Source organism: Labeo rohita, chromosome 25, assembly GCF_022985175.1.
Source record: "Labeo rohita strain BAU-BD-2019 chromosome 25, IGBB_LRoh.1.0, whole genome shotgun sequence".
Lineage (NCBI taxonomy): Eukaryota > Metazoa > Chordata > Actinopteri > Cypriniformes > Cyprinidae > Labeo > Labeo rohita.
Genome location: NC_066893.1, coordinates 1,349,641 through 1,368,345, shown reverse-complemented (window position 1 = coordinate 1,368,345; position 18,705 = coordinate 1,349,641). Strand labels below are relative to the sequence as shown.

General features: G+C 38.9%; 2 protein-coding genes across 2 annotated transcripts in view; one reads left to right on the top strand and one right to left on the bottom strand.

Moving 5' to 3' along the window:
* The window catches only part of LOC127156179 (uncharacterized), a 70,731-nt gene that overhangs the window by 2,872 nt on the left and 49,154 nt on the right, over positions 1–18,705 (top strand). The gene's annotated exons all lie outside the window — the stretch shown is intronic.
* irx5b (iroquois homeobox 5b) lies at positions 14,550–18,195 on the bottom strand. Its single transcript, XM_051099517.1, has 3 exons — positions 17,798–18,195; positions 16,719–17,124; positions 14,550–15,902 (listed from the first exon to the last, which is right to left on the bottom strand). Exons 1-3 carry the CDS (start codon positions 18,017–18,019, stop codon positions 15,370–15,372), a joined length of 1,161 nt encoding a protein of 386 aa, XP_050955474.1. The 5' UTR covers positions 18,020–18,195; the 3' UTR covers positions 14,550–15,369.

Below are 18,705 nucleotides of genomic sequence, written 5' to 3'. Positions count from 1 at the left end.
TTACATTGTTATAAAATATTTATATTTTGAATAAACACTGTACTTTTTAAACTTGTTATTCATGAAAGAATCCTGAAAAAAAAAAAAATTACAGGTTCCAAAAAATATTTGGCAGCACAACTGTTGATATTATCCAACATTGATCATTCTAATAATAAATCCGCATATTAGAATGATTTCTGAAGGATCATGTGACACTTAAGACTGGAGTAACAGCTGATAAAAATTCAGCTTTTCATCACAGGAATAAATTCTATTTTAAAGTATGTTAAAATAAAAAACATTATTTTATATTGTAAAAACATTTTGCAATATTACTGTTTTTTTTCTGTATTTTTAATCAAATAAATGCAGCCTTGATGAGCATAAGAGACTTCTTTAAAGACTATTACAAGTCTTACTGACCCCAAACTTTTGAACGGTAGTGTATGTCTATGTTTGCACAAATCATTCGTGGTCCAGCTTCACTTACAGCAAAAGTGAGTATAAGGGGTTTTTTTATGAATCTTTGCGATCGCCTTTCCTAATAACATGCTAGTTAGCAAGTTTAGCGGCTAAACGTGGCTAAATGCTGCTAAAGTAAACAGGCTTGTCACTCCACAGAGAGAAAGGAGGGCCGGGGCGAGCAGAGCTCATTAACATTTAAAGCAGCCTCGACCAGAACAGGATGAATTTTGCAGGGCTGATTTTGGCAAGGTAAAAAGGGTGTTGTTTTATACTACCATTGAGAATTTTTAACCAAAGTATATTATAGACTTTTCATTAAGTCCTTAAAGAATCATATCAACTTGTGGAAAATGGGCATCCGATGACCCCTTTAACTTCCTTATGCAGATTTGAGCTGTTTTGTCGAACTGTAGTTTCACGTTGTTCGTACCAGAGCTCTTCATCTCTCAAGTGCAGCGCCATAAACCGAGCGAACCTGCTAAATTAGAATCTCATTCATATGAAGCTGTATATGTGGCGACAACATTCAAACGTATCAGTTTTCAAATTGCGCAGGATGGTAAAATAGTTTTATAGTCTTAACATAATATTCTGCAAGTAATTGTGTGAAAAATTTTTTATTAACAAAGTTCGGGAGGAGCACAATCAGATAATCAATCAATTCGGCACAGGTGGAACTCGTTTAGCTAATCATCCTAACTAACTCGATATGTATATTTATATACATATTTATTTATATGTACATATATATATATATATATATATATACAGACAGACAACTCACTTCTGTTCCATAACAGTTTTCCAGCACCCCTCCTTCACCCCAACTCCTCACCCTTAATCTATTCTCATCCCATACTAGGGATAGGGGAAGTTCTGTCGTTTCAGGCTATATTCCAAGCTCAGAGTCCTCCCTCAGGACAGCACACCAACTATGCTTACTATTCCCTGGTGAAAAAAACAGCATATGCTGGTTAGGAAGGTTTTGATGCTGGTTTAAACTGGTCCTTTGCTGGTTTATGCTGGTCCTTAGCTGGCCATGTTGCTGGTCAAGGACCAGCCTAAACCAGCAAAGGACTAGCTTAAACCAGCATCCCAGCATCAAAACCTACCTACCAGCATATGCTGTTTTTTTCAATAGGGTTTGCTCAATCAGATTATGTGTAAGGGTGCACTCATGAATTACCCTTTACTGATCAAACTCTGTACCTGTAAATCATACTTTGTGTGAAACGGAATAAAAGTTGTTAGAGATTTACTGCCTCCAGTGTTCATTTTAACTGGAAATTGCAGTGATTTGTACATATGGGCATGTGTTTTTTTTTGTTTGTTTTTTTTTTCCAGTTTCATAGAAATGTATATAGCGGCTCATATTTCCAATGAGCCTAGGTAGAGTTTAAAGGCCATGACACATCAAGTTGTCGGTTGGTCACTGCCAATGTTGGGCCATTGTCAAGCTTCCGTTGGATGAGTTTTTATGAATTTCAGTAATTTCCGCACATTGAATTGGCAATAGAGACAAAGTGAGTGAAGAGGGCACACACAGAAGACTCTTCTCATTTTGCATCTTTATCCCATCTGGGATAATTTTCATAAAATCTGTCTGTGGTTAGCAAGATTGGTGGGAAAATTGTAAACTAGCACAGCTCTTAAGGTTTCTTCTTTTTGAATGACAAACAGACTATTGTCTGTATCTGCTCTGCTGGTATGGAGAGATATTTCCTCCCAAGGAGGTGCTGAAAATATTTGCTAGTTGGCAGTTGGTGGAAGTTTTTTCACTGTGTTCAAGTGCAAAGTTTGGCCCAGACACACAAACACCAAAGAGAGTAGAAGAGAGTGGAGAGTGGAAATGTCCCCATAATAGCAGACTGGTGTGTAAAACTCTTGAATGTATTTTAAAGATTTTGTGCCGTGAACTTTAAATATTTCACATACTTTAGAAAATCCACCGAGAGAACTTTGTAACATCAGCTAAAATGGAAAGTTGTTTGAGAGGTGGAGTAATTTTAACCTCAACATCCAATATGGTGACGTCAGTAACATCAAACCTCACTGGTTCTCATATGTAATGAGACTTCACAGAAGAACCAGTGAAGACTGATGTTATTGGTTTGTCACCATATTTGATGGCATGATTATACATGATCAATCATTGTACATTATCAATGTCTTGGAGTAAATCACTGGACTGGATTACTCTTACTTTTTGGAGCTTGAAACCTTTGGACTTCATTGACCATTTTTGTATGGACAAAAACAGCTCAAAGGTTCTTCAAATACCTTCTTTTGCCCTCCACAGAAGAAATATAATAATACAATTTTGTAGTGACATGTGTGAGTAAATAATGACAGTTTTTTTTTTTTTTCATTTTTGAGTGAACTATCCTTTTAAGCACATCCATGTACGCAAGGTGATCTTAGCTTGAGATTTTCAATATGTTACCCATCAGGCACTCTGTAATATGTACTGTTTTAACAGACAGGTGCAGCATGCACTCTTGTGTTTGCATCTAAACTGAGGTCATGGTCTCCACTCGCTGTATGGAAGTGGGTTGGGAGACCAGGTTCAATGAGCATTCCAGCGGCTTTCTCTCCCTGCAGAGGACATAACAGATGTGGATTTACATACACCCCCAGCATCCCACTCTCTGATGAGATTATCCGAGAGTGCCGAGAAAGACTCATACTTAATACACGCCTCGAGGAGGGCCAGGGGAGCCAGGCCCTCCGAGAGCGCAGGGGACAAAAGCAGAAGGGGAAAATGTCAAGCTTGCCAGACGGGAACAGGACAACAAACTGCTTTTGCCGCTCCTCAAGCTCTGTCCCTGACAAGAGGGTGGCTGGATTAGCATCTCATAAAGGCTGGGGCAATGCTGTTGGCAATTACTACAAGATGAAGGCTCTTAATGCGTGTATTTGAGAATTCTGTCTCGGTTTGTAACCGTGTTACGATCTGCTTCTTTTTGTGGGCAAGTTTTTGATAGGTTTTTGTGTTGCAGTATGATCAAATCAAGTTTATAGCCTTATGCATTTTTTTAGTTCAAAAGTATCCAGACCTGTAAACAGCTTGTGTCATGCCATTGCTGGAGCCAGTGCCTGGACATGTTAGTCCACTCAAAAATACAAATTCCATTTCTGTTGGGTAATAATGGTGGCATAAAAATCATACACTTCAACCTTATACAGGAAGCACTGAATAACTGGACAGTTATGTAAGATGTAAAATGCTGAAAAACCATCGTAGTCCTCACAAAAGTGATAGAACTGTTTGTTACAAAGATGCTGCTTTGGCTGTAACAGCAGTTAAATGGATCTCAGAAGGAGTTTTACACCATGTAGACTGTCAGTTAAGCATGTTTTAAGTACCCTCAAAGCTTCTTTGAGAGGTTGTCATCACCTTTAAAGCATCGCCATGAAAAAGATCAAGTTCAAGAAGTGCTAAAACTAGATAAACTAGATAAACTAGATAAACTAGTCAACCCAATTTAATCTACCTTCTGTCTTATTCTTAGTAATTATTCCCCGGGGAAGCAGAGGACATTATTTTAATGGCAAATAAACACAAGAGAGCCACCGCACAGCAATCCCACACTACACCTGATGCCCTGAATTCATGTATTGGAGGCTCTCACCATCTATCGTTGGTGTCTTAAATTATGCAGTAGGCATTGTGTTGGGCGCCTGAACCTGTCATGGTCCTGTATGGCTCAAGCTTGTGATTCATAATTAAACTGTTTGTGAGGCCTGTGTTCGAATATGAAAGCTGCGACAGAGTGGCCTTGTCCAAAAAGCACATGCTATATTGATTTCTCTTCCTCAGAGATACTTGGCCTTGACATTTTCCGGCCGTTTCCCACATTGTTTTATAAGTTTTATTTGTTCCGCTAGCGTGGGCTCTCTCTCCCACCGAGGGCATGCCCTGGCAACCCTAAATTAATCCCTCTTCTTCTTCAAACTCTGGTTCGATATGTATCCGTGAGTTACGTCTATCTGCAGAGAGTCCAAACTCATCATCTCGAGAGGAGGTAAACGTGGCTTATAATTATGGGCTGTGTTCATTTACATGTGTTAATCACTCAGGTGATGGGCTGCTCATCCTGATACCGGCAGGTCAGGCCCCTGCAGACACAAGAGTCAAAACCCAATTATATGCATGATTAACTTTATCCTAAGCTGTTTCCCCACAGTCAAGACTCTCACTGGATAAGAGGACAGGGTAGTGATGTGTGTATGTGCCTGTGTACTTGTATAAGGGTTGAGTGGCATATGAATTACAAGTAGTTTAAAGCTTGTTTAATTGCTCTTGAATGTTAATTTGGGTTTGACAGGTCTGAGAAAGTTAGTTGAGCTATATAGCCTAGTATATCAGAATTTCCTCAAGTATCCCTGAAGACTACTCCATTCCAATTTGACTCTGATGTGAGTTTTTACAAACATATGTTTAGACAAAACAAGAGCCATACAAAATGCAGTTTAGTCCACCTTAAATGTTATTATAGCCTAGAACCAGTCACTTAGACAAACATGTCTGTCTGTTTATTTTTTTTTTTAAATGAGTGATTGTATAGAAAATAGAAGAAATTATCAGATGATCAGAATTTCTGTCTGTCCAAAAACACTGATTATTTTGGACAGAAACAATAGGGTTTCTGAGGCAGAACTTACTGTAGCAACTTGGATACCCAGTGTGCTCCCTTTCTTCTGGGAGTTGCATAGCAGCCAGCCTGTCAGACTGTGTCTGTCAGGTTCTCAGTTTATATCTTGAATGTGGATGCTATTTCATCTTAGTCTTATATCCTGGTTGTTTCCTAGTCTACCAGAGTATGCTAAACCTGGAGAAGTGTAAATATCTGTGCTCATATTGTTGTCAGTTTCAACAGTACTGGAGAAGATTTATTTATTTATTTATTTATTTATTTTTTACCTCAGCCAAAAAAAATGCCAGAATTTTCAAGTTTATAAACATTTCATCTTTCTATGGTCAGGTTGGATATCACAGGCACCCTGGAGGGCCAATGCTCTGCGGAGTTTAGCTCCAGCCCTAATCAAACACACCTGAGCAAGCTTATCAAAGTCAGTCGGATCCCTAGAAAATCACAGGTGATCAGGTTTGAGCCAAACTCTGCAGGACCGGATTTGAGGAACCCTGCTGTAGACCAGGGGTGCCCAAACTCGGTCCTGCAGAGTTTAGCGCCAACCCCAATTAGACACACTTGAACCAGCTAATCAAGCTCTTAGTAGGCTTACTAGAAACTTGAAAGGAAAGGAAAAAGGAAAGGAAAGGACGTGACGTGACGTGTGGCCAAGTATGGTGACCCATACTCTGAATTTTTCCAGTCAATTGTTTTACCTAGTAGACTCAAAGGGCTACAGTTCTCAGGAATGTTCCTGAGTGGTTTTGATATGTATCCATAATACTGGATTTCCACAATATTTTTTTCCACTATAATTACAATATTTCCTGTCTGCTGAACCACAATTAAGAGCAATGATGTGGAGGTTAAGGCACTTGGTGAGGTATGCAATCCTCCCTAATTCCAGAGATATATTGGCCATGGTCATACATGCCCTTGCTCTGGTCCCTCCTATCATTGTGACCCTTCTTGTTCCTTGGATTCTTGTGAGTCAATGTCTCTGCATATGATTCTTAATACTACTGCAGTGTCGAAAACATTACATTTGATGGATACACCATTACATCATTATGGTCTCCAAAGGAGAAGCCACCTGCATTCACTGATCAATTAAGTGATGTTCTGTTTACATAGAATCTTCCTGAGAATTATTGTTACAATCTGTACACTCCACGCACAAGAAAGTCCACGTGAGCCCTCTTTTTGGCAGCTACAAGAATTTGACTGAAGAGCGATATTTTAAACAACATTTAGTGATCGGCTCTGTCTAGTCTCCTTCTTTTGTGAAAATAGAACAAAGAAATCCCCTCTGTAGTGGATTCAGTGGGAAAATGTTTTATTAATTGCCATATGCCTATTGATTCCGCTTTCAAGCCTATTCTTTTGTTCTTCCTTTCTGGTGGCAGCAGAAGGATCTGTAAGTTATGTGGAGTGTCAAAGGTGTCCTTTTGATGTAGATGACAGACCCCATGCTAAGTAACACCTGTGCCGGGTCTGGGCTTGTCTGCTCTGGTCTATTTGCATCTGAACTGCTGGACAGATCAACCCATCAGACAAAACTAATTGAGCCCAGAGAGGCATAGCGTTGGTCATAGTTTCTTATCTAGGACATCTCCAGTATGGGGCAATGTGTGTCGTAGACACAAAAGAGTATTTTTTTTTGTTTTGTTTTGTTTTTTTAGACTTAGATACAATTCTTTGTATGTGCAGTAAATGTAGCTTATAGCATCTTTTAGATAATGATGTACTGTTCAGCAAAAGGTGAAGGTGTCAGCGGGGAAGCCAGCATCAGCGAGTAGCAAAAACCACAAATGCTATGTACCTTATAGTGGACCCCCTCGTTGCCGCCCATGGCACTTCGTACCTACTGTGTGATCTTCAGTAGAAGAAGGTGGTATATTCACCACCCCCATGGACAGACTAGCAACACGGCACAGCTAGACGCTCAAAATGCCAAGGGTTAGAAGGTACAACACACAATACACAAAAGAGGGCCTCAAATTGAAAAGACGTAGAGGCATACATAAACGTTGACCTATCATTATTCCTCAAAGGCCTGCCTTTCACTCAGACTCAAGAATCGTCTCTCGATGTTAGCACGCTTAAAATGTTCTTGCCCTAAAACCATGATGGTTTGAACAGTGCAGCCGCATATTCATGATGATAGATGTCTACCTCACCTCATTCTGAATTTATAAGCTTTAAAAACTCCCATGACATACTGACGCCTCTGCTTAGAACAGGTGGTACATTATTAAAAACTCCACACTTCTTTGGTTGTCTTTGATATTCCTCATCTCATCAAGGATTCACTTTTTAGATGTAAATACCAGGAGTCGAGGGAGCTGTTACTAGGTAACACCCACACGCTCTTGCTGTCACTTTAAATTTTTTAAAACAGACAGATGTGAAAAGCGGAATAAAAGTGAAGAGCTGCGAACTGTCTGTCCCATGGCAGGTGTCCACTAGCAATGCAGATGGAATCAGTTGGAAGCCAAATGTATAATGGATTGTGATCAGTTGCCACTCAAGAAGGTGGTAAACTGCCAAAGTCTGCATTTATTCACGCTTTTAGATAACAATGTCGATAGCAGCTTTTAAATCCTCTCCTGTCTCCATTGTCCTTGCTAGTTAGGCAGATAGCAGCCAGAAAGCCAAAGAATGACAATCCTGTCATCTTTACATCTTTTCAAACCTGTATGGCTTTTGGGGAATGCAAAGGAAGGTATTAGCGTTATTTGTGTTTCACACAGAATTGTCATCTCTTCAAGACATTTGTGTGTGTATTTGCTGTTCCATCTATATTATGTGTGATTTACAGTGCATGTTGGGATCTTCTCAGTGGCTCAGCTGACTGCAGGGCAAGATCTCTGGTGTATGCGAGACTAGCGGGTTACTGGAAAAACAGTGGTGTGATAACATATGTCACTGCCAGATCCCGGAGAGAGTTGGATGGAGGGGCATCGTAGGGGGTATGTTTGTGATAATAGTGTATGTTTGTGATGTAATGTCCCCAACCAACACTGAAAATGTTCACTGCAGGTTGAATCCACATTTAGTATGTGGATTGCTGGAGGTGACACATCAGAACACTAGGATGCAGTTGGTACAGATTAGGGGCAGTTGAGATGGATTATTGGCATGAAAAATGACTCCTAGATGGAATTATGGGAGGGTTGGCTGGCAAAGAACAGATCCTGACAGCTGTTGGTCCTCGAGCTTCTCTCAGCAGGAGATACTTACAGACATGACCACAGACGCCTACCACAACAACAGCCAACAGGCGGAAATATTACCCTACACACAAACAGACAAGAAAAATGGATCATACTGTTTTAGAATTGCATGTGGAGCAGTTACAAAATAGAGATGAACAGTGATGCACTCAATTTTTTTTTTTTTTTTTTTTTTTTTTTTTTTTTTTTTTTTTATTGAAATATCAAAACCTTAAGCGTTCATTTGGGCCAAAATCAAAAATAAATTTTCAGTAACAAATCTGGGTAATTAAACTTAAATTCGAGGTGTCATGTTCAAAGGTGATAAACCAGGCATAGTAAAGTTCTTAGGCAACGAGTTGTCTCTTGATATGTCTACTCTATTTCTACTATAGCAACTATAGCTTAGTTTTTGGCCATGGTAAAGTACGTCCACACTGCTGACATATTTACATGTTGTAACTAAAGCATGGTGTGAATGAAATAGACACCAGCACATGTTGAAACATGTCATCGGAGGAGAACTAACTGGTTCAGTCAATGATTTTGTTGATTCTTTTTGTTGTTTTGTTATGGCTGAATATTTTCAGTTGCTGAAATACTGGTGCATCACTAGAGATGCTAGAGAAGTTATTAAAGACAATATATTTCATAGAAAGCTATTTTAAAGGGATTGTTCACCCAAAAATGAAACTTCTGTAATGAATTACTCCCCCTCGTGTTGTTCCAAACCTGTAAGACCTTCGTTCATCTTCAAAACACAAATTAAGATGTTTTTTGATAAAAATCTGAGAGCTTTCTGACCTTACATAGACAGCAATGCAACTGAAACATTCCCAGGCCTAAAAAGGTAGTAAGAATATTGTTGAAATAGTACATGTAACATGTAGTTTTTTATAAAAGGGGCCATGACATGTCCTTTAAGGCTACTGTTATGATTGGCTAACGTCATTGCATAGAAAATGGGATCGACGCTGCCTTACTACTGCATGTTAGTGTTTTGACAACATGATCAAAATAAAATGGTAATTTCCAGACAAAGCATTATGAAATCATTTACTTACAGTTTGTGATGTAGCTGCAATCAGATCTAATACTGCTTCATCTTTCAACAAATGTTTCTTTGTGAACTTTCCATGACACTGTGGCTCAATTACAAAACAAAATACTCTGAACAATCCTCAGACACGATCTGAGATGAAGTTAAAACTAAATGATACTTGTTCATTACGCTTGGAAGACGCGAACAAGCTGTTTAAACCAAAAGTGTTTATTTGTCCTATTAATGACAGACTCAGTGAGCGCACATCTGTGTATTGTAACTAGTGTAGATAAGATAGTGGCAGTGATTGTAATTTCTATTGAATACTCACATTCAGCGTTATCAAGAGATTTGCCATTAATGACTGAATGCCAGTGGGCGGGGCCTATGGTAAGAAGACGATATGTTGTCGATATGTTGCTCTGGAGGCAGTGTTTATGGTATGCAAATGACTGCGCCGGGTGACTTCACCCTGGCACCTCGGATCCAAACGAGCCATTTTTGGAGGCTGATTAAATAAATGCTTTGTTAATAATGAGGAGGAGGTTTTAAGCTATGAAACTTGCAGGATGCTTTAATGATGCAAAGACATTTTATATGCCAGAAGATCAAGGCAAATTTGATTTCTCATGTCATGACCCTTTTAAACCTAGCACTTTCAGAACATCATGCTTTCAGTTGTACATGGCAAATGTATTTCATCTAAACGTATTTACTCAAAAATTGGCATATAAAACATAAACTTGATGAATCTGATTCCTTTATTCAGGTTTCTTCAGGAGACCTTTCTCTCACACTGGGTCCTAAAGGCATAGCCAGTCTTTGAGGTTGCCAGATCCATGTTTTCCATTGAGGTTCATAAGGGTAGAGGTGACAGGGCTCCTTTCTACAATTTCAGTGTTTTCATGCATGCGGTATCTGGCAAAGTTGTCACGAGCTTGGCAACATCACTCTGACGGCTTCCAAATGCTTTTTGATTATTAATTCATTGCGGTTTCCTGCCTGGTTTGTTTGCTAAGTAGTCTCCCTATGTGACTATAAGTTGAATCGAGATGTTTGAGGCAGGCTGCCTCCATTCAATAATAATTCATCTATCCATCGCCTATAAGTAAAAAAGAAAAATTGTTATAATAAAAACAGCTGGGCTGATATTAAAATGGATGAGCCGCTGCTGGTAATACCTGCAACCTCAAATATATGTAAAACTTTTATCTGCAGTATTTACTGTAAATCACCTAAAGCGCTTTCAGAATAGATAAAAATGTAATCATATATTTGTGCCTTTCCATTTCAGATGAAGGAATCCATTGACTAGAGCAGTCTCGCTTTCCGAGCCATTATTCAACTACAAAGCAAACCATATTCATCATTGTGTTTTAATCACATCAAAAAGAAATATAGTGCTACCCCAGGGTGCTGGCAGGAATATGGAGTCCTCCATGATGTTATTGTTTCCAGCACTGCCAAACAATCTCAAAAATTGACTTAGAATAAATGTATTTTTAATATGATAACTCAACCCTTGTGAATACAGAGGCACTCTGTCAATTGTTCTTGCTGAATGCGTTGCTTTACAGATGTAATGCGGGAGTGCTTGTGATATAGCGATATTAAACCTGCGAGCGCTGCCTTTCAAACTTTGTTCCGGCTTTCCGGATAACATTCTCTTTCCTTCAGCTTAACTAAATGCTCTAACAGATGAGATGAATGCATTGGTTTACAAAGTCAGTGTGTTACTGCAAATGCTTCGTGTGTTCCTCGCGGTGTTAAGATGCGCGTTAATCCGATCTCGGATGCACTTTTCGTGCACTTTATATTAATGTGATTTCAGCTCACTGCTGTTTAAAGAATATACCTGCACCTACACGAAATAATGCAATCAGACAGAAAAGTACATGTGAACCGATTATGAGTAGAATAGACGGGGGCTAGTTGTCTCACAATGGTATGTTGTCAAAAAGGCATACATCTAAGTAACTAGAAGATTTTGAGTCAAAACTTCATTTACGCTTGTTCAGAAGTGCATAAATTAGAATGCATTTTGTCAATTGTATCCTCCAAACATCATATCATAAAATTCCAATGTTGTATTTTTATAATAGCTGCTGGGTAAAAAGGTGGATGAGGTAGATTTTTAACAGCAAGGCTGAACTGTGCAAAAAAAAAAAAAAAAAAAAAAAAAAAGGATGAATATTTTTTATAAATGACAGATTGGGGCAGTTTGTTGTATTTTTGACATGTTTTATATGTTTTACGTTCTTAAGCTTATTCACTACAGTTAGCCAAAACATTTTTTTCTTATTAAATGTTCTGTTTCTTAATCATTTTATTGTGTAGTTTTTAATGACTGATTCCCATTGTGACAACTTAGTCCAAACCACGTGACACATGCACAACTATAAGGTTTAACATTGATGAATGAACTTAATTTGCCCAATACTTGAAGATATGTACCAATACAGATTTTACCTGTCAAAGAAAATAAACCCTCCCTGAGAAATTTTTACTAGAGTGTGACAACTAGCCCCAACCTCCGTTACATGCTTTTCATTCTATTGTAGACAATTCTTACTATTTTTCAGTTTATTAACCTGCTCCTGTTGGACACAGGGCAGTGTAATGCTCAATTGAATTCACTTCACACAACAAATCATCAGAATTGGTATTCCTTCCCATTACAATAAACAGGGCGTATTGTTTTCTGTCTCCAGGTGTACTAAATTATTCACAGTCTTTCATGTAAATAACCAAACAAGCCTTGGCATCCAAAGACAATGCGAGGTGGCATGTCTTAATTAGCCAATCATCCGTCAGCACACAATTATCCGTGCGTCAGGCGCTCTTATTGAATGTGGCGTGCGACGACAGCGGGCTTGTGTTTCGTTTGTGGCTTTGTGGCGAGCGATGCGTTGTTTGCGCGGCGAGGACTGTAGTTGCTAAGGGACGCCGAGGCTCCTAATGATCCTTTCAATTAAAGAGGAGCCCTGAGGCTGTAGCACAGCTGTCTGTTTAAAACGCCTCCTCTCTTAATGCCCGCCTGAGCCTGCTCAGCATGCGGGAGTGTTTAAGTCAATATTATTTTAGAGACTACCTCCCATCTATTATTAAGTAAATTGAGCCATCAGCGTCTTTGGCCGTTTTGAACCCTAAATGAAATCTATTTGCCAAAGGCCTGGAGGACTGTCAGTGTGTAATACAATAATACACTGGATGGCGTGCTTGTTAGGAGAATGAATAATAACTGCAAGAATAATTCACCCCTAAATCGGGAGATCAGTGGTTCTCAACTGGTTTTGCTTTGGAACCCAAATTTGACATTGGATAGCATGATACACTCTTGAAAATAAAGGTTCTTATTTGGAATCTGTAGCTCCAAAAAGAACTGTTAAAATCCACGGAACCTTTATAGTGAAAAAAGTGTTCTTTGGAATTATTCAAATGTTAAGAAAATGGTTCTTTTAAGGACTGTTCTTTGTGAAACCAAAAATGGTTCTACGTCAACGCATAATTTTGAAAGCAGTGTAATACAAAAATTTCAACAAACAAAATACATAATATATTTCAACATTTGTCTTTGAAATTTGTTTCGTGCTCTCGAAGATTCACTTAAAATGCATTTCGCTCAACACAAACCATATTTATTATGGTTAGAAGTAAATTAAATAAAAAAGAGGGCAAATGACAGATGAATTTGATTGGAAAGTGTGCAGCATTGACAACACAAGAAAATATGGGACTCATTCAAACCCTAACAATGCACAATTCCACGGTCAGTTTTTTGTCACTCCATTTTTGGGTCGAGACCCGCTAGTTTATATTGTAAGAGTCGATGAGACACAAAAGCTTTGGTTTAAATAGAAAGAAACAAATTTCCAATGCACTACAAAATGTAAAACATTTAATAAATGTCAGCCTGGCAAAGTTAACACTCTGAAAACAGTTTACGAACAACTAATTTGATATTCTGTAGTTCAACTCCAGAATGAAGTAGGCAAGTGGCAATATATGAACAGCCCGGCTCTCGACAACCCACAATTTGGCTTGTGCTGTCTGGCTCATCAGCGGCCTGTTAGTGCCTTCTCACTATGCAGGAAAACACTCCCTCAGACCCCATCGATCTGCTCCAAATCAATGCTTTTAAAAGCCTTACATAGCCTTTAGTTAAGAGCAAAAGCGTGCATGCTTCAAAACGGCCCACCTATATTGATTAGGGTGTGGAATGACGAGTGGATGAGCTTTTCACAGATTTTCTCTCACTCTATAAAGACTGTCCACAATTCATAGCCTGAAACATACAGTATGACAGGAATATTAGAAGACATTTACACCACAGAGATTATTTTTATGTCATCAGTGCGTGTTTTTTGGTGTTTATGTGAATCATAATGTTATAAGAATGTATCATTTTTGTTTACATTTTTGGGAAGAAATTCTATCTACAAACTAAAACTCATTGGATTATTCTGGTCATATCCGTTAAAAGGAAAAAAAGCACTAATGTATAGAATGCGTAAAATGTAAATGAAATATATATGAAATGTTATTAAAATTAAATAACACATATTTAACAGCTGGCAAGAACAGAAGTAGAGGAAAGATATGTTGGAAACAAACGTATCAGCTGTGTAGTCAGAACCCATTTTACAGCAGTTACTAGTGATATTTGGTGTTTACATGTCTAGAAAAGAGACAGAACGAAAACTCATCTCTTGCGGCCCTAAAACCCGCTTGTAAAGCAATAAAAAAATGAAATGACTGCGTTGAATGTGACATTGGTCACGAGATGATTGGATAGTTTGGATAGTTTCGCCGGAGCTTCTTCAGTTACAAAGCTTTGAATTCAGTGAATTGTGAAATGGCATTGCGCCGAGTATAAATATATAGCCGAACTTAGAATTTACTGGAGGGATTAGAGAGCTTTTCAAGTCCTTGCAGCCTCTTTTCATGGTTTTGTGTACAAAAACGTTTGTATTACCCCTGTAAGCCACGGGGCCTGAGTCGCTTCTCTGATGTTTGTTGATGTCGGACTCCGCTATTCGAGCAGAAATGGGCAATCTGTGGTAATCCTGTCTTTCTTGCAAAGAGTTTACTAAATTTTGAATTTACACGTTTAATACCTTTTAAAATGCTCTTTGAACATTTTTAGCCCCTCGCTGTTTCCGCATCACAGGAAAAAAGCAACACACATTTCATGAGAAGATGCTTTATGGAGCATAAATTTAATATCTCCTCCACTTAAGAGCACTGTCCCATAATCCCCCTGCAATAAATGTTGACTTGTGCTATTTAAATTTACAATTTATCCACTGTATTATGCCCAGGAGGCGAGTGTTACAGTTATTGAGTGTTTTCTTTGAGTCCATGTAGGTGTAGCACAGTTGTGAGCAAATCAGGAAGGCACTGCACACCATTCTGCAAAGAACAGATGATAGAATAATCCATAATGGGTCAAAATACATGTTAAGAATATCTTGGATGCAATGAAATTGCAGATACTAAATTTCTTGACTGATGTCTCCAGACCAGGGAGAAAATTTCATGATGACAGACCTGATGCCAACCCTGTAGATGATGCTTAATATAGTTCTAATTCTGTAAGCATATAAAAGCAACTCTCACATTTCAACATTTCTTAATAAAATGGATGTGTTTTATCTAGTTAAATTTTAAAGAGAACATCATTTATTATCCACAAACAAAACCACTGATTCTTGCATTCAATGCTTTGCCAAATTTGCTTGAAAATCCAAAATGGCCCAAGTAGATCTAGCAAAAAAATGGCTTGTTAAAATAGATAAAACAAATAATTTTAACAGCTGATAGGAATTGCGAAATGTTTTAAATTAGTACTTTGGCCTCTTGCACAAATATCTCACATTAAATGATAGATATGTAAAGAAAAAGAACGTTCCCATACCATTTCCTTTTTAAATATAAAAAAGTTTTATGCTTTGTGTAAAGTTCAGACTTTATCGGAGCTTTTCATTTGCTATTCGTCATACTGAAAAATCCTTTTCAATAAATAGAAACACTAAATATTCGCCCTCTTGTGCTCGAAGGTGAGTTCTTTGCACATCTCCAGAGTCAGTTTGCTGTCTCTCGCTCTGTGTAACACAGCCTGATTAATTCCGTTCAGATGCGCTGAGTTTGAACCGACGCCGTTCAGATGTCCGAAAGTGCCATAGTTCGTGAAACCCGCGTAGAAAGGAGATGTGTAGTATAAGTGTCTGGGGGGAAAGGGGCATTGCGCTGGTGACCCGGCGGGCGATAACGCCCCTGATGTCTGTGACGGTTCGTCACTCCCCTTATCCGACGTAGCAATTTCGGCCAGGGACCACAGTTTGGGTTTGGGGGTCGGGTTTGCGGAATGAATGACAGATGTGGGTTTGCAGTTCTCACTGAGGGGCTTCTTGCTTTCGCTCAGCTCGTTTTGGGGAGAGGAGGTTGTGGGCACCGGAGACTCAGACACTGTCCGATTCTCTTCTTCGTCTCCACAGTCGATGATGACACTATCCGTCGCGTCGTCGTGATCTTCCGTGCGGTTTTCCGTGCAGTCCTCGACAACTGCGATCAAATGATAATATGCACATTAGTGTTAGAAACAGACAAAAAGCATGTAAAACATGCATAGACCTACAGTATTTGTAAACATCGAAATAGCTTCTATAATAACCTATTTATAGGCCAACGATATTTGCTGTTGTTACTACTAAAGTAAATACTACGGAACATTGACGCTCGTTTTCTCCAAATCTATCAAAAGATACAAGAAGTGTAAGAGGTTTAAGGTTTGTAGGAGATTGTTTGTAAAACTTGTGAGGATTAAAAAAAAGTCTAATTAAAAGGCTGCAGATTGTATTTTTAAATATTGTTGATGTTTTGTTATTAAAGGTTTGTTCTTCAAATTAAAGGCAATTCAAGGGGTCATTTTGTAATCATGTGAAAAGAAAAACATAAAATTGTAGATTATATTTTACAGAGGACCTATGTAGACCCTCATAACTGTTTGTCAAGGTCATTATTTAGTTATTTGTTTGTTTGTTTTTTTAAAAATATTTTTTTCTTTAATGAAAAGGATCTAACCCCCGTGGAAACTCATTAAGATTCATGACTTAAAAGCTCCTGAATTATATAAGTATTATTATTATTATCATTACTGAAAATAATTATTGTTTACAGTACGCATGGTACAATAATGTTATTGCATTTTTACTTGATGGTTAAACCACAAAAGATTTCATCTTTTTGTAATCGCATACATCCGTTTGTAATTATCATTTGTTCAAACATTTTACTTAAAATAAAAACGTTAATAAAACGTAAGAAATATAATATTACAAACAATCGCATACATGACATAACAAGGAAAAGAATGAGCACCTGAGTCTTTGGTCGTCTGTGTTGTTTTGGCTGTTTTGAGCGGCTCGTCGTCCTCATCATTTTTCTCTAAATCAATGCTGTCCTCCTCATCTTCATCCTCGCTCCGGTTCCGTGGCGTCCACGTCATTTTATTCTCCTTTTTCAGTCTTCTGCGGGCATTGGCGAACCAAGTGGACACCTGAGTGAGGGTCATTTTGGTGATGATGGCCAGCATGATTTTTTCTCCTTTCGTGGGGTAGGGGTTTTTCCGGTGTTCGCTGAGCCAGGCCTTCAGGGTGGCGGTGGCATCTCGTGTGGCGTTCTTCCGGTAAGCGGGGTCTCCAAACGGGTACGGGCCCAGGGGACCGGCGTACGGATGATAGCCTATAGAACCAGTCATGCCTGGAGAATGGTCATATGGGGAGCCCTGGGCAATGAATTAATAAAGATTGCAATTTAAGGGGAAAAGCACAGCAGCTTATCTGTTTTCCAAGATGAGATGATATCCTCCCGTTTCCACTGCTTACTAGGCTATACTGTTAAAAATGTGATATGTTAGGGTGCTTCTGGAATATTTTGTTTTTAACGGCATCATGCAATGATAATGAACTTTAATCACACTGAAAAGATTCGATTTACACTGGTCTGATGTAAGTTAAAGCCTAATATAAAGCTTAACACACACACACACACACACACACAAACACACACATAAGTAAGCGTGAGAAAAACAATTCAAGTGAATATTCTAAAGAACAGAATGTAAATTCCACAATTACAGAACACTTTTCGTTAACTATATTTTGAAAGGTTTTGTCTTTGATTATTTATGTTATCGCTAAGCTTTATTAAAAATGCTTAACACAGATGTACCTTAATTTATTTTGACAAATGTTTCATATAAATGACAAATGAAACTATTCGTTTCAAGAAAACACTATCTATACAGAAAACCAAAGTGAAATACTAATAGCGATAAAAGTTTCAACGGTGGGCACTGCCGTGCTGACAATCATGATGTCATAATATAATCATAATAATAAACCTCCAGACTGCTCAAGCATAGATAAACCTTGGGCTTTATTATAAATGAAACTCACCCCATATGATGTGAAGGGGGCTGTGGATTCGGGACTGTATTGGAGTGAGTTGAAGGCTGTAGTGTTTGTGAAGGCTGTGGACGCGTACGGGGCGAAAGCAGATCCGCTAGAGGACCGTCCCAGATCATCCGTCCGCGGTCCCGTGATCGCGCTGGAGCCGTACGGAGGACACGAGTAGAGAGACAGCGAGGACTGGTACAAGTATCCTTGTGGAAACGCCATGACCAGATTACTGCTACAGTCTCCTTACGAGCCCAAGAGTCAAGACACTCATCCTACGTGCCATCGAAAGAGAAATCAAAGATTCAAAGCTGATCAACTCCCGATATTAGGAAATTAAACGAGGTCGCTTGCATGACCAGTGTCTTCGGTACATTGGGTAGAAGAGTGTCTCGAGTTCCGTGCGCTTCCTCAAGGAGAGTGAAAGAAGAGCTCAAGCTGAGTTTTCCTGGCCGTCTCTCTCTCTTTCTCTCTCTCTCACTCTCGCTCCCTCTCTCTCACACACACACACGTTCTTTTTTAGCGCCCACTCAAATTCACAAGTTATCCTCTTCATTTGGTCCTGACATAAGGACCGTTCACACGCGATGCGTTCTTGCCTTCAGTCTTTTAAAAATGTTCAATACTTTAGCGCATCTTTGTGTCGCGTTTCTTTTTTCCCCCTCAAACATCTCTCACCACCAGTGCTGAATTTTTAAGATGAAGTGTCAAGTTAAAAACACTCGTGCACCGTCTTGAGTCATTCTGAGCTGTTTCTTTAAATCGCTAAATGTGCCATAGACTTTGTTTTGATAGTATTTGACGGTTGACGGTTGCGACACATGCTGTTTTTAGCTTTTGCCGTACAATTCACCTCATAAAATTCAGTATTGAGACCCAGGCTACTGGTGTATTTTCAGTTTTGAACT

Excerpts from the sequence above, each read along its gene's own strand:
- irx5b (XM_051099517.1), bottom strand. The coding sequence starts at position 18,019 with ATGGCGTTTCCACAAGGATACTTGTACCAGTCCTCGCTGTCTCTCTAC. Across the intron at positions 17,125-17,797 it reads CCCCCTTCACATCATATGGG|GGCTCCCCATATGACCATTC; the intron begins GTGAGTTTCATT and ends TTCATTGCCCAG. Across the intron at positions 15,903-16,718 it reads ACAGACGACCAAAGACTCAG|TTGTCGAGGACTGCACGGAA; the intron begins GTGCTCATTCTT and ends ATTTGATCGCAG.